The following is a 17331-nucleotide window of genomic DNA, read 5'->3' on the forward strand; positions in this document are numbered from 1 at the left end:
AGTAATACAAAAATGATACAAAAACAACCACCAATTGATTTGGAAAATAAAGGTATGCTGATTATAAAATTGATGAATTATAAAGTTGTTGATTTTTCTGTCTCTTAGTGGCGATCAATTCCAGACATCATTGACTGAGTTTACAGCAGCTTCAGCCTTGAGCATTTAGAAAAAAAAAAATCATAACAAGATACAAAAACTACCACCAAAGTGCAGACTGCAGACGCAGAGTATTTTTTTCTTTTTCCTTTTCTCAACTTACCAGGCCACAGGCGCGTGCCCAAGGATCTTTTTTTTATGTATTTTTTTTTTCAAAAAAAAAAACTATTTTGTGTTTTTCCAATAAAATATTAAATAATAGTTTAAAAGAATTGTTTGTTTGTTTTGAAGATTTTTTTATTTTCAGATGAAATTAAAATATGGATTTTAGCAGTACGGACATAAATCCATGAAAGTGCTCCAAATAAGTACTTTAAAAGTACAAGTTTCAGTGCTTTTTCTGTAGGTTAAAAAAGTACTGGAAAATGTACATCAGAACCACTTCCAGAAGTGCTTCGCTGATGCACTTTTGAAGTACATTTGTCTGTACTATTAATGGAGGGGAAATTTATTTCATCTTGCATGCAAAAAAGAGATAGCTGCTTCACGTATTCTTATATACAGAAAGTATATAACTGAGTTTTTTCCCGAGCTCCTATCTTTTTTCAGTGGAAAAGAAGTACTTCTTTTACGAACATATTTCACCGGTTTTTTCTGTAGTTCTGCGTTTGCTGGGAAAACACATCTGAAACGCGTCCGAAACGCGTGTGGGTGGTTTAGTTTTTTTTTTAATTGATAACACTGGTCAACAAGGTTTTTGCCACAAGAACCAAAATATACTTTCCTAGTAGTGTTGGATGTGTTGAACTCGAATCTGAAGTCAAAATTTTTTTATTGGCATCCGTTTTTGAAATATTACCGTTAGAAAATGCCAAAAAACGTCATTTTGGTTATTTTCAAAGTTATGTTTTTATTTGGGGTAGTTCATTATGAATAAATTTGTAACGGTGCCTATATTAACTTCTCTGCATGCACAATCTCAGATTTTTCTGACATATTATCTGATTGCAACATGAAGAGCTTTAATGGCACCATCTCGTTACTAAACTCTGGTTCGATGTCGTTGGAATAATATTCGAATAGACCAGTATTTGTCTTGGTATTTAAACGTGATATATTTTGAGCTGACTGTTCTGGGTTGATTTTCCATTTTTCCCTAATCAAAAATACCGAAAAAAAACAGGAAAAAATCCCTCAATCTGGCATCGCTGGGTTGGGCCCTTCAGGATGGGATGGGAGTCATAATTCATTATAAACACATGTATATTAAGGGTACCCAAAACCCCTTTAGTGCGCGCTCATTATAAAAAAAAAAAAAAAAAAAAAAAAATAGAAGATCAATGGTAGAAGTAGAAGATCATGTGGTAATTATAGTACTAGATCAACTCATGAGTAAACTACCACCTCCAATGAAACGGGGCTAATGTTTAATGATTTGCAAACGTTTTTTTATTCTTCTTTTTTCTTATTTTTACTAATACAAATGTAATGCTGTTTTTTATTGAAGGTACAACTCCAAGAAATTTTGTTTGTTCGTAGTCGGGGCGAGGCACAGTGTGGCCAATCACGAATCTAGCTGGACAAAATTAATAACTCGCGTTAAATCGACTTTTTTTCTAAACAGTTTTAAACAAATGAATGTGAATAGATAAAATTCTATAAAAAGAAAGATTTTTTAAAAAGAAATCTATAATTTCTGCAAAAAGTGGGTCAAAATAGTGATGAAGAAAATGCATTTTTATAGTATTTGAACTTATGTTTCCATAAACATATTCTATGATTGGATATACTTAATTATTTTAAAAAACGCTTGCAAAATCTCAATAAATAAAAACTCTATTGCTATTCACGAAAAAAGAGTGGCAGAATAATTAGTTTTTATTAAGAAATAGAACTTTTACACACGTTTTTGACAGGTGACATACATGATTTATTTTCTCAATATCATGCTTTAAATTAAAATTTTAGCAATGATTTTAATTAAATGTTTCACAATCATACAAAATGGCATCTCCTTTAAAAATATCTGCAGATAATTTAAAAAAGTAACTCCTTTTTGTGCAATGCAAACTTGAAACATAAGGGCCTATTAAAAACAGCTGTGTTTATATTTTCGATGTTTTTCAAGCTAATAATTCTCTGAATTTCTTCGTGACCCTATTTCTGGCCTTTTACACTTGCTTGCTTTTTGCATTGAACTTGTTTAAGATGTTCCGACAGAAAAGCATCATTCATCAATGATAATGCCTCATAAGTTGAAAATTCCAGTGGTTTAGTGGTTCCAGAGGATCAGAACTTAATCTTTTATACATTTTGATCCTTCACTCAAAGAAAATTTCGATAAATCCTTATCGGTTTTATTGGAATATGCTTTTTCATTTTTGCGGAGAGCGATTCTACTGATTTTAACTATTTCCTTATGGATAGGTGCACTTAGGAGACTTTTAACCTTCCGTTTGTTATATTTTTCCCGTTTTTTAATTTTTAAAAATTCTTTTCTACTTTTGTTTCACTATCTACTGTTTTTGTTTATTTAGTTACCACATAATATTGGTCAAGTAAAATGAAATTCGTGTTTAAAGAGCGGTCCAATGTGTCTTCCACCTTTTTTGTCTTTTTTTCGCTTAACTTGAAGCACAAAACTTTTATATATGTTTTTAATTTTTGTTTATCGTCAAAAATGTTCCAAAGATGATACCTGATCATTAAAAGTTCAAAAAAACTGTCTTTTCGATCTTATTTGGCAGTTTTGACAAATTTTACGAAAATTTGTTTTTTTGAAAATCTTGACTTCATTTTGAAAAGTGAAAAAAGTTGTATGGCGGTCGAGAAAACGCGAGACATGTAACTAGCTAATCTTAATGACAACACTCCACAAAACATTAATTAATTAATTTCAGACCGGAAAAATGCGGAAAAATTAACTTTACCTCTATTTGAAAAACAAAGATATTTTTTTTTTGCACTTCCTAGCCTTCTTACAGAATTTATTTTTTTTTAAATAGTTGCAATGGTAATTAATAAATAAAAATTATAATACTTTACCTCCAAATGTAGATTGACAATAAAGAAAAACAATTACAACAAAAAAAGTACCACAGCGTTTTTAATCGGCAACCAAACTCAAGCGAAAAATAGAATACTTTGTATTATCTCCATCCAACTGTTGACAAGAACCAACTTTCAAGCTTAGCTTATGCTAATCCAAGATGAAAACAAAAAAACAAAACATGAATTACAGTTTCCCATTGTATTGAGAAGCTCAACTCATGATTTAAAATCATGTGGCTAAACTTTTTTTTTTCTATTTTGTCCAGTCAGATTGGCGAATTACCACACTGTGCGAGGGGCCCCTAGCTGAAGTGGGGCCCCTAGGCAGCTGCCTAGTTTGCCTTGAGGCTAATCCGGCACTGACTATGTTGTGTATCATGTATGATCTGTTTAATACCCCGCTCCGCTAGATAAATATATTATTTTTCAAGAGGGATATTCATGATCTGGTGGAACAGGTCTATTCAAATTGTAAAACCTTATTTTTGTACAATGGATCCTGAACGCATACTCCTAATATTTCTTGTGGTTTTTGTTTTTTTAGCTTAATATTTTCACGAAAATTGAACTCAAGAATAGGAATAGATATACATAGGAGACACAAAAATGCATTGGTTTTGGAGAGTCTTAAGTCCCCTTTTAAAAACTAGTTTACCAAACAAAGTAGAATGTGACAGTAAAATTTTGAAATATCATAAATCATACAAGCATTAGCAAAAATAAATTCATCCAAATAATAAACATTGACAAATATATACAAACTGTTATCATATTATATCATTGAGGCGTTTCAAAATAATAATGGATCAAGTAAATTTTATTTTTTAAAGATCTGTTTACAAACAATAAGAGCTTTTCAACAAACTGCTAAAAGAAAATATCGCACGTTGAGAAAGATAGTAGGCTAGTTTTTTTGGCAAAGCTATCCGCAGTAGGATTTCCCAAACATTGAACAATAAATTTATATGCATGCACACTAGGGTGGGTCAAAAAAATCGAAATTCTTTTTTTTGATTTGGTACTCCAAAAAATCGATTGCTAGACACCTCTAGAATATACACACCAAATATGAGCTCTTTATATTAAGAGGAAGGTCCTCCGCTTTGCAATTTTCCATTTTTACATCAAGCTTCTACTAAAAAAAAATAATTTTTTTATTAATTGACTTTTTAGCAAATTTCTTTTTAGATTCTTGTAGAAAATTGAACGCTCTACAAAAAAGGCCTCACACACTTTTTTCGTTTATCTAACCGTTGAATAGATATTTGAGGTCCAAAAATCGAAAAAATCTTTAAAAATTCGTTTTTTGTTCTTAATTTTGTAACAAATTGAAAAATTATAAAAATCAAACGCGCAAGACATATTTTTGTTGGAAATTGATTGCTTCACAAAAAAGGTCTTGTTAACTTTTTTCATTAATCTAACCATTCTAAAGACATTCGAGGTCAAAGTTAAAAAAATTATGAAAACATTTTATATTTTTAAAAATTTTCCAGTTTACTGAAAATTCATTATTTTCAATTTAGCAAGACGGATTCTTGTAGGGGTTTAAACGTTCTACAAACAATTCCTTGGCATCAAATTGATTGCACTCAGGAAGCTGAAGAAGTTTTGCAGCGATAACAACATCATCCCAGACATGCAGTTCGGTTTTCGGGAGAAGCACTCCACACTGCATCCGCTCATGAAGTTCCACTTAGACATCACCTCAGCTTTAAACAACAATCAAGTTACCGTCGCATGCTTTCTGGATGTCGAGAAAGCATTTGACAGCGTATGGATCGATGCCCTTATCCATAAACTTCATTTACTAAGCTTTCCTTTGGCACTAATTAAAATTATTTTTTCTTTTCTCTCTTCCAGAAACTTTTTTGTGCAAGTGGAGGATCGGAAATCACCAATGAAAGTCATTCGAGCTGGAGTTGCTCAAGGATCCAAACTTGGCCCCCTTCTATACAGCATCCTGACATCAGACCAACCGCCTGCAAGTGAGTGCGAGAACCTGCTTTACGCGGACGATTCACTCACATACTGCAAGTCAGGGTTCGGACTTCAGTTTCAAAATTTCGAAGCAAATTTGAAAAAAAAGTGAAGTAGATCCAAAATTTCGGAAGTAGATTTTAAAATTAAACTTTCATAACATTTATTTACAAAAATTATTTTTTAACAAAATTATTTTTCTTTACTTTTTTTATTATGATCGTTTCCAAAAAAACCTTTCATATCTAGTGGTTGTAACGGTGCTTTGGGGCAAAACGGGTAATTCAGCATAATCTAACAAATTTTTGATCAGGAATTCTTCAAAATCATTCAAAATTACTTTGATAAACCTATTTATGTGTTGAATTCGAAGAATAGTTGACCTCCATTCATCTTTTGAGATTTCAGTTGAGCTTTATTTCTCAATGCCTCGACCAGATTTAAAATTGAAGTTAAATCCCTTTGTCTAAATTTATTATTTGAAAAATATTTTTCAATCAAGAAATAGAAGTAGATCCTGAAAAAGAGAAGTAGGGAAGTAGATTTTATTTTTTTCCCAAAATCGAAGTAAATCTACTTCGATCGAAGTAAAGTCCGAACCCTGCTGCAAGTCCATCTCGCCAAACATAGCTGCCAGGAAAGTCGAAGCTCACATTCGGAAACTGTATGAGTTCTACAGTAAATGGGGTATCCGGATCAACTCATCCAAGTCGGAACTATTGTGCCTTAGACGATCAGGAGGAAGAGGCAGTCGATCGGCTGGAAGCTGCAGAAGCATCACATTGACACTTCCAGATGGAACTAGATTGCCAGCCAAACGCAGCGCCAAGTACTTAGGAATCAACTTTAACGAGCTCCTCAGATTCAACAATCACTCCCGTTTGGTCCTCAAAAAAGCCAACTTTGCCTTCCATCGCCTTCACCCTCTGATAAAAAAAAGAACAGGATTAAGTCAACCAACGAAACTCTTGATCTACAAGCAGCTTCTGCGACCTGTCATTGCCTACAGCTTTCCGGTATGGTATACCATCCCCAAGACAGCCATGAAGGAACTACAAATGTTCGAGAGAAAAATACTGAGGATGTGCACCGGACTTTACTTCGATCGACAGCGACAAAAATACTACAGCAACAAGCGACTCTACGAGGAAGCAAAAATCATACCACTGGACAAGTATCTACTGCGATCGGCGAAGATACTTGTAGGAAATATCGCCAACCACCCCAATCATCTGATGAGAAGAATGTTAGCCCAACAACGACATCCGGAACCTAGGTACCTTTGCGCTTTGGATATACTGGATGAGCACATAATTTCAATGGACAACGAAGAAGCAGTTAACTTTTACGCCGACACCCAGTCGCCATACTATCGTGGCTAAACGCCAATCAAACCAACCCAACTCAACCAACCCCACAACTGGACATCCGGGTCTGAACGTAGAACGTTTAAGCCCCTACAAGAATATATCTTGCTAGTTTGAAAATAATGAAGTTTCAGTGAACTGGAAATTTTTTAAAAATATAAAATGTTTTAATATTTTTTTTTTAACTTTGACCTCGAATATCTTTAGAATGGTTAGATTAATGAAAAAAGTTAACAATACCTTTTTTGTGAAGCAATCAATTTCCAACAAGAATATGTCTTGCGCGTTTGATTTTTATAATTTTTCAATTTGTTACAAAATTAAGAACAAAAAACGAATTTTTAAAGATTTTTTCGATTTTTGGACCTCAAATATCTATTCAACGGTTAGATAAACGAAAAAAGTGTGTGAGGCCTTTTTTGTAGAGCGTTCAATTTTCTACAAGATTCTAAAAAGAAATTTGCTAAAAAGTCAATTAATAAAAAAATTATTTTTTTTTAGTAGAAGCTTAATGTAAAAATGGAAAATTGCAAAGCGGAGGACCTTCCCCTTAATATAAAGAGCTCATATTTGGTGTGTATATTCTAGAGGTGTCCAGCAATCGATTTTTCGGAGTACCAAATCAAAAAAAGAATTTCGATTTTTTTGACCCACCCTAATGCACACACAAAGAGAAAGGTAAACTTAAACTTATACACTTCGTCAAAATTCTTCTATTCCTATCGGCAGCTGCGTGTTTTTTTTGTTATGCGTATAAACGCCAATTGCGGATACGGATAGCAATGCTTAAAAAAAACACAGCTTGTGTCACAAGTCGTCAAAAAGTGTCTAGGTATATTGAATTAATTCAATATTCGAGTTCGCAAGATCGAATTCTACACTTGTAATGGCGTGACTCTATCTGCAAAACTCGTCGCTAGAGAGCAAAAGTTTCGTTATCAAATTCATCTGTGTACATATGTAAATTTAGTTTTATGATTTTCTTATTTTACTTCTCCTGAAAATTCGTGTTTTTTTTAGTTGTGACACTATCTTTCTTAACGTGCGATATATTTTTTTTACTGCATAACGTTTTCAATGAAAAAAACAAAGTATATTTAAGCCGTAAGAAATTAAGACACCCGATTTTCGAACAAATTGACTTAAACCATTATTATTCTAAACGCCTCAATCTATGATTAATTTCATTACCTCGGGGATTGGTGCCAGTTGTTGGCTGAAAACACTCCTCTATATAACATGAAACATACATTTTGCAATACAACAAATATAATACAGATTAAATTTTGTAAGTTATCAAAAAGTTATTAGTTAAAAATGTTTGCATTAAGCCAATTTGTGAAAAAAAAACAAAAAATATGTAATAAATATTTAAAAATGGTGGCAGATTAATATTATTAATTTTGTTTTTCTATATAAAAATATAAAAAGCATATAATATAGGCCTGGAGGCGCAGGGTTGCGGTTACATGAGTGTAAATTTTATGACAGTTAATTTATACATTATTGCAATTTATAATGCATGAAATTTGAGATAAAATTAAATACAAAATGAACTTTCTAAAAATAAATAAATAGGTAGTCATGACGGTTCAATTTTAGGTACCAGTTATAGTTATTTATGTACTTCTATGTAGTATCAGAAGTAAAAAGTAAGATTTGCTTTCAAATTTTGTCTAAACGGGATACAATTCCACTAATATTATTGAAACTAAGTTTTTCAACTCTTACAAGGTATCATAAACAAACTAATAAAAAGACAATTCCATGTAGCAACTTCATTGGAAGAAAAGAAACCTATTTAGGATCACCTCTACCGAGTTTGTCATTTCTTTTTCATATACCTACATGTTGTGTCCTCATATTTGAATCTTGTGTGATAGCCCAGTAGAATTAAACATTTCAAATGGAAAAAATTAGATCGTGCAATTTTTTTTCATAGGACGGTAGAGGGGATCACTGAGAGCTTAAAACCAGTTTTTCGGGAAAATCGACCTTGTGCTTAAGCCGCCATCTTGGTTTAAAGGTAAAACACGTTTTAGTGAATAACTCAGCCATTTTTGATTTTTCACAAAAATTATATATGTAAAACTTGAAGAAAATTTTATTTTCTATAACTTTTATTTTAATAAATTTTTCTATATGACCCATATTTTTCGAGTTAATTTGAAAAAACTATACCCCTACTAAGCTTAAACTTTATACCCGCTTTGATTATAGATTTTAAGATCAACGCAATATGGGTTTGTTTTTATATGTTTTTGAGGATGATGAATCTAGCTGCAATGTTAGTTTTTGCAAATTCCTGAAATTTTATAAACAAAAGGGACTATCTCAAAATCGGTAAGTGTCGATTTAAACAAAATTAGTAAATATTATAATTGATGTCTAGCAAGACAATTAAGTCTTTGAATTATTTAAATCGGTTCATGAATGCCTTAGATATGACCAATTGTTTAAAACTCACTCTCTCTTTTAATCTTTTATTATAAACAATTGGTCATATCTCAGGCATTAATGAACCGATTTGAAAAATTCAAAGACTTAATTGTCTTGCTAGACATCAATTATAATATTTACTAATAGAAAAAAAATTATTTTATTGAACTCCTCTTCAAAAAACCGTTATCAATTCTGGGCGCCTAAGTTATAATACTCAACCCATTAAAAAGGTACAAATGGGGTAAAAAAGGGGGAAGAAGGGGGCTAAGGAGGGGGTATACTTGGAGCAAGGGGGTTCCATCAATAGAGAGTTGTTATGAGCTTCACATGAACTACAACATACTAAAATTTTATTAAATTCGACTGAAATTACTTTTTCCGTGCTACCTAGGGGTCAGGGGTCATTTTCGGGGATACGCCATATCAAATTTTGGTGTAAAACTGTGGTTTTATATTCTCCTCTACCAAAGGAACCTAACTGCATCAAAAAAATTTGTACTTAAATTAACTTTGATAGGGTAAAACTATACAATACGCCCCACTTTTTTTGAATCTTCAATAAAACAAAAAAAATAAAGGAAAATAATAGTTTTTTTGGTAAATATAAAAAGTATAGTCTTTTTTCTTACTTTTGGCATATTCAGTGCCGGTTTAAGCACTACCGGCGCCCCTGGGCAAAATTGCAAGTGGCGCCTCTCAAAAAAAAAATTTTAAATCACGAAAAAAAGCAATAGCAGATTATGTCTTACCTCTCTAATGCATTTATTAACAATGTGCAGTTTATTAGAGTACATAAGGTTAACTTAAAAAAAAATAAATATTTATGTCATTTAGGCTCAATTCATTCTGAAATCCAATACAAAAATTCGAATCGCTTCCACCCAATTCAGAAATTTAATATCTGTATTGGTGAAAAATAAAATAATTTTTTGTTTTTTTTTTCACTAGGAGAATAAAAAACTTGCAGCAGGCTTCTGAATGATTCCGGACGCCAATTGAAAACGACATACCTTTAAAGGTATTAGGTTTGTTCGTTGTGAGCTCTAGGGCACTCTGGGTCGCTCCGAATTCGTTGTCAAGCGTTTTTTGTAGCTCCTTTTTCAACCAGAGTTATTTCCTCTTTGTTCGATGTTCGCTGAAGAAACTAAAGCTCTGAGGTGTTCGATGTAAAATGAAAACCCGAGAAACTCTGATTTTTTTGACAGTTAATTGACATGACTTAGAGTGCCCTGGAGGGGGGGACAACGAACAGACCTATTTTTGTATTCTCACACACAAACGTAGTTTTTATGAGAAATGGAGAAGCTGTAAATTTTTGGCTGGGTTTTGGGTTTTCGGGATTTTGGTTTTTCGGGATTTTGGGGTTTCGGGTTTTTGGGTTTTCGGCATTTAGGGTTTTCTGGAAACTACCAGCTATGATTTAGTGATTTTTATATAGGGGCGCCTTTGCAAAAATTAAATTGGTTGGAGGAATATTAGGATTGCTTTAGTCTTTCAAAAGAAATTGGGGCGCCTTGTTCTTCAAAGATGAACGAAGATTTTGGACACCATTGTCCTTCCGGAAGCCAAACAAACTAACCCAAAATTGGGGGGCACCTTCATTCTACAAAAAGTTTAGGACAAACAATACGAGCGCCGTTGAAAATGTAAAATAGAAAAAAATTGGGGCGCCTTGTGAAAGTAAAAATAAATGAAACATCGATTGGAAAGAATTCGTTAGTTCGGGGCGCCTGCGGCGCCCCTCAATTCTTGCGCCCCTGGGCGACGGCCCAGGCTGCCCCCCCCTAAAACCGGCCCTGGGCATAATTATATGTACTAAAATATGTTAGCATATATGGTATATAAATCGTTTAAAAAAAGTTCAAGTGGGGCGTTTTGTACCTCATTTGCTGGGTAAAACGCCCCACACCAGTGACAAAACGCCCCTAAGGAAAAAGTAGGTACAAATGTATTAAATTAGAAAATTTAAATTATTTGATTTTGGAATATAGAATTTTGCGATACTTTGCGGTCGCAAATGTTGCAATCTGGTATGTATATATGGTAAAAAAAAAACTCGTGCAAAGCAATATGGCAAGATATGCGCTGAAAATTAAACTTCTTTAAAAACGGTCCTGTAATAATTTTCGTTTTTGACCGCAGTGTCGTCCTTTTGTAATTTTATGCAATTCTTAAGCATATAGCAAATAAAAAAAAATGTTGATAAGTATTTTACTTCATAGTTTACTGGGGCGTATTACACTCACTGTACTGGGGCGTTTTGTAAATTTCGAAGTGCAATACGCGCATGCAAAAATATAGCAACCCAAACTGATTTCAAGGAATTACCAAAAAAGAACTAAGAAGCCCATTTTTTGAACTTTTTAAATATATATATCAATTTGATAAGGTCTTTATACTTTCTGAAAAAATGAAATTTTGTCTGCGCTCTCCGCAATATGTTTTGGTGCCAAATTTTTGTTTTGCAGTTTTTTTCTTTTCAGGGCACACAGAATACTACAACTCAATAACACAATTGACGAGCAACTTAAATTAGTTTGAAAAGTTTTCGTTTTGTTTTCTTAACAACACCGGTGTGCGTACGAGACTGGTGGGGCGTTTTGTAAACTGGGGCGTATTGTATAGTTTTACCCTATATAGTGAAATTTTGTCTAGGATGATCGGGCTAAAGAGCAGAGAGGTTTTCTTCCGGAAATCATTTTAAAAACTGCAGTGATTGGGAAGTCAATAGAAACTGATCGAGACGTTCAAGAAAATAGGTGATCAAGTGTATTTCCGCTTGCAGTCACTACTTTGCATTAACTAACTTAACGGACATACCAGCTGTCATTTTGTCTGATCGAATGCTGTTTTGATAAATTTAACACCCATCCGAGGGCCTTTAGGGTTTTCAAAAAATTTTGATATTTTGGTGATCTGACGGACATGTTAGTCAATTGAACGAAATGTCTTTCCGGCAGACAGTGATATTCCATTTTCTTTAATTTGAGAGCAGAGGAGGCGAAAGAAACATTCAAAAATTAGCTAAAAATGGGTTTTGATGAAAATTATCTGATTAGTGTGAACGCAAAAAATTATTCGGCCATCAGGCCAAATGAGAATCGGTCTGTCCGGTAAGTTAGTCAATGTGAACCCCCCTTTACATTTGAGTATGGCTTATTAACATATTCATAGTCGTTTTTAGACCACAGTTTATCTTAGAATGGGATTTATCCAATGTAATAGGATTAACTCCAGTCTTTCTTAGAAGCAGCTTAAACAGTGTCTATGAATATGGCCTGAATTCAGCAACAAATATTTACCCGACTACAGCAAGGATTAAAATGAGGATTAAACGCTTGTATGTTCATCTGCTCCACCATAGCTTCTAAACTATTTTCGTAAATTGACAAGGCAGGTATGATTAGAAGCGCTTTGCTCGTTCGCTTGCTAAAGGGTATTTAGCTTAAAAGTGAATATGGAGCCCTATAGCGGTAAAAGTTATGAACTGATTTTTTAATGCACAACAGCCTTATTTTATTACAAAATTATCTTAATTGTTTGGAAAGCCTCAATTCGAAAATAGGTTTATAATACCCACATAATATTTTGAAACTTTGTTGACAAGAACGGGAACGGGAAATTTGTTTTGATGTTTGAAAAAACTGTATAATAAAAAATTGGAATTTTATTTAAAAATTCGTATAAAAAAGTGTTATCTTTTACTAGAAAAATGTGTTTTTCAAGCCAAGAACATTTAGAGCTGAATAATTATTATAAAAGTTGTTATTCGCAACAATTCTGTCAGTGATAGTGATTTCTTAATATACTTCTTATATTAAAATGGTAATGTAAGAAAAAACTTTGATAAAAATAAAAATACTGCAAATATTATTTTTCTAATTCATAAAAAAAACATTTGTTTGTTACAAACCTGTTGGTTGGCATTTTGCAAGTTGAGTAATGGCTCCGAAGATCGTTTCAAAAACAATCGAAGCTTATTTTCCTTTGTAGAAGTTTCTCGTTTTCTTTGGGGTGAAGGAGCCGAATAGAGCATTTTTGCAAATACCCTTGAACGAGATGCCAGAACCGCCTTGTTTTTAACAAAATGATTAAAATAAAAATTGAAAAGCTTAGAAATATTATGAATGAGAATATTTGCTTATATTATTTTACCTTCACAGCACAAACAGGCTCACGGGTATCACCGACCAGAAAAGTGACGTCACAAAGCTCTGGCATTGATGCCAGGAACTTCATATCCTCGGCCAGGCCAGTTTTATTTTCGAAGGTTGACAAATCTGGCTCGGCTTCAGCCATGCCTGATAATGTCAATACTTCGGGCATCGGTGCTTCTAAAATTATGTATAAATATATATTGCTTGTTTATAATTAATAAATTTTATTTTTTCTATTTTTAGTTCTACCAAACAAGACTAAATATTTATTGTGTACCAATTAGAGTATGCATCAAAAAAGGGATATTTATTGCATTACATGCTGAAGGAATGAAAGGTATTATGGGAAGTTTACCTTTTCTCCAAAACCGTCCTTGAATAGAGAAAGTCCTTGCACTTTAATTTATGCGTATATGACGTTGAAACCAAAGCTTATCAAACTATATTTTCATAGATTTTGAAACTACATAAAGTATTGTTCCATTTTAAGTTTTTCACTTACCTGTTGCAATATTGGAAGCTTTTTACTTTTTGCTGTGGTCATACATTGAAGCAAGTATTTGAAAAAAAAAAATTAACAAAATTGCTTGGACGAGTTTTATATTTCTTTGGATTAGGAAGTTTTTATAAATGGTAAATGCATTCTACAGTCAAGTTTTTCAAAAAACGAACGTTTTATGACAAACATTATTTTAAAAAAAGGGGGAATTTCAGAGCAGGGAGCGCATTCACACACAGTCACGAATGGGAATCACTGAAAATAACAACAGAGATATATATGCATACTTAATGTGTGTGAAGAATTTTTTTAAAGGATTTTTGTACTATACACAAAAGTTTTGCAAAAATATTTAGTAAAAGAAAATTAAATACGAAATTTGGAAAAAATATACGAAAAAAATTGAAAAAAGTCAGTCAAAAACACTTTAAAGTTTTAAAATATGGTAAGAAAAAAAGTTTTACAAAGGAAGAATTCGAGAAAAAAATGGTATTCTTGTTTAATTGAAAATTGATGTTGTTTTACTTTTTTTTTAACTTTTTATTGAACTAAAAAACGACTTTTGGTGGGATATGTTATTTTTATCCTTTTATTTAATCAGCTAAAAGAAGCGTTAAGTAACTATAATTTATGTATCTAACTAATTTTTTTAACACAAAGCAAATAACGCTGATGCTTTAACTTCAGAGGACTTTTCAATTCTAACTGGAAAGAAAATTTAATTTGTGTATACCTATTATCCTTTGACTCGTGAGGGTTGTGAGGAGTGCGCATGCAACAGTTCGCTAGATATGAATCGATAAGCTTAGAAAAACATATGACATTGGAATAGGGATTCAAAAAAGCTCAATTTGGAATGTGGATAGTTGTCAGGAAAATTTTGTTTACATTTTTATGATTTCCACTTTCAATAACATTAGTTTGAAGGAAAAAAAAATTTGGAATAGCGTGCATGATACTGGCGCAGATACTTAGAATATAAGGCAACCCTCAACAGGTATAGACAGTGAACGCGTCTTTTTTAGAAATTCAATGTCAAGGTGTAAAGAGTCCAGTTACACTAACAGGGAAGGACTTTAGATAGCATAATAGTACTACTTCATTTGAGTGAAAATGTATAATCTCTTAATAAATTTCCATGCAATTAAAAGAACCATTAGCTTAATATTAATTCTTAATAAAAAAAAGGAATTGAAAAGTAAATTAAAATCCGATGACAACCCCATCTATGGAGTATCACAGAAACAAAATGGTTCTGGTAATGCCCGTTGTCCGCATAATTTGTTTCTGTAGTATTAAACCATAAAACGACTCAAAATCAAAATGCGACATCAAAGCGGGTTAGAAGTTCTCAATCTATACAGTGATGTATAGCATAGGCACAATAGTTCTATCATTGAATAATTACAAATAGAAGTGACACCGCAGATTACTCTGCAACTACAAGAGTACCGGAAGATAGATGAACTACATGTTTGCGCCTCAACTATCATGTATTTTCGAGTTGAGTCTTCTAATAATTTTTTTTAAACCTTCATAAAAAAATTAATATTATACATTTCGAAGAGCTTATATTGATATATGTAAGTTTTCGAGTAAGTCATATTAGTCTAGAGAACAAGGACGATGCCTTTTACTCCTACTGGCCTAGGTTCAATTACCGGTAAAAATTGAAATTGTTTTTTTTTTTTTGCGAAATTTTTTTTTGACAAATTTAATTAATTTTTATTCTAGTAATGTAAAAAAAAAAAACAATCTCAATTTCCCGTCAGATTCAGGTAAACTTACCAGACATTCACCTTATCCTCAGGGCTCTAGGCTATCTCCACTTTTTGTAATAGGTAAACTTTTATCTATATGTATAAGCGGTTTAGGATTTGATTTTGGGTTGTTGGATTTGCTTTTGGATTGTTGGATTTGCTTTTGGATTGTTGGATTTGCTTTTTTAATTCAACGCACGATACTAGAGACAGCGATTTTACAGCGGAAGTTTTCCTGGGTATCCACTTCTATTTGTAATTATTCAATGGTTCTATCATCAGAGGTTCACTGACTGTCTCTGGCTTCCAAAAAAAAAAATGAATCTGTGCTCCTAATGAAAAGAAGAATTCAATCGAATAAAATGTTATGCTAACCATTTTTTGAATAAAATGTTATGCTAACCATTTTTTGTAAGTACAAGGGCCAAAATACTATTTAGTGCCTAAAAAGTTGTCCCTTTGGACAATGAATTTTGAAAAAAAATATGGACATTTTTATCAATATATTTTCTTATATTTTAGTTGACATAGAATTTAATACTTTAATCTATTATAAAATAACATTTGCACCCATATGTGCAATTTAAGTTTATGTAAGTTTAAACAGAAAGTGATCAAAACCAAACAACTGCGTTACTTTACTGCAAATTTCAGTCTTATTTGTAAAATCATATTATTAAGCTCTCTGATATTCCTATTTGAAACTATAGGAACAACGTAAGTCTCCTATGAAGTAAAATTAATTTCAATTAAATATTCTAAATAGTTTATTACCAAAAATCAGCTTTAAAACTTTAAATACCACTGCGTTACCAAGATAAACAACAATGTTACCGTGATTTGTAAACAATTCGATCCAAACTTGTTAATTTTATAACTCAATATAGTTTATCTCCTTATTTTTTTTTTCTTCAAGAAAAATGAAATTAAAAAAAGGGACATATTTTTAAGGCACTAAATAGTATTTTAGCCCACAAAGTACATGCGCTTTTGCGATTTTTTTTTTTTAATTTATAGGCAGGTACTTCTTTTGCTGCGTTGCGTTGGAGCAAAAATTTACTTTTTGACAAGAAATGTCAAAGGGATTTTCGTGCTTACAATAAGCACCAAGTTGCTTGTTCTAAAACAGTGATGACGTAATCGCCATCTCCAGAGGCGTACGTTGAGTTGCCGTGTCCCCGGGGCAAGACTAAATTTTGGGGCTCCTTTAATATTTAGGTGCTCCTTTGATATAGAATATAAGAAAAAATAAGAAGGTACGTATTCGCCCTACTTTTTTTTGGGGCCCCTTATGTATCATGTGTTGTTCGCTAGGATTATTCAAGTAACATTATTTGGGGCCCTAAGACAATATATAATTTATTTTGTTGGGGCCCCTGAGCTAATAATTTTTTTTTTTAAGAATATAATTTGTCACTCTTGTGTCCGAATTGATTCATGTCAAATATCTTATCTGTTTGCTTCGGTACTTTTGCATTGACATTGGTATTATAAACACATATGATACATGATATCAAGGTATTTTTTAATGCTGATTCTAAAATCAAGGCAATCTGACGTCTCTGAAAAAAGTTATACCTGCTTTTCATCTGTCAATCCATATTATTATAACAGTTGCTAACTTACTACCGAAAAACCCTTAAAAGTTATGGTAGCGGAACCTTCGTCTATTTTTTCTAATTTTGAAAATCTCCATTTCGCGCTTTGACCTTCAAAATCGCGACTTGCGGACATGAGATTTTTCTAGACTTTTGAGGTATGTTATAGAATGCCAAAACGAAGGTTTTGACTTCGCAAAACTTACCCCTTTACAAACGACGAAAAGAAACTCGCCTCCAAGGGATTAAACGCCCCCTGTATCCATCGCACATCTGCTAACTTTTCATCAGTAATAATATTAATTGAAGAATCTTATGTAATAATTACAACTGTATGTTTGTTCTATAATTATACTCTTTAAGAAGGGTGTTAACTTT

The 17331-nt window shown here is 32.5% G+C and overlaps 1 protein-coding gene across 2 annotated transcripts in view; it reads right to left on the reverse strand.

Moving 5' to 3' along the window:
- Positions 1 to 14281, reverse strand: part of LOC129917254 (serine-enriched protein) — a 30157-nt gene extending 15876 nt beyond the window's left edge. The window contains exons 1-5 of one of the 2 annotated variants that reach the window (XM_055997679.1): positions 14121 to 14281; positions 13599 to 13850; positions 13095 to 13273; positions 12853 to 13011; positions 7689 to 7727 (exon numbers count right to left, since the gene is read on the reverse strand). In XM_055997679.1, the coding sequence (XP_055853654.1) occupies positions 7689 to 7727; positions 12853 to 13011; positions 13095 to 13265 (369 nt within the window). In that variant the 5' untranslated portion in view covers positions 13266 to 13273; positions 13599 to 13850; positions 14121 to 14281. The remainder of the gene's footprint in view (positions 1 to 7688; positions 7728 to 12852; positions 13012 to 13094; positions 13274 to 13598; positions 13851 to 14120) is intronic. The other variant, XM_055997678.1, reaches the window with a different exon arrangement.
- Positions 14282 to 17331: the final 3050 nt, after the last annotated feature.

Source organism: Episyrphus balteatus, chromosome 1, assembly GCF_945859705.1.
Source record: "Episyrphus balteatus chromosome 1, idEpiBalt1.1, whole genome shotgun sequence".
Taxonomy (NCBI): Eukaryota; Metazoa; Arthropoda; class Insecta; order Diptera; family Syrphidae; genus Episyrphus; species Episyrphus balteatus.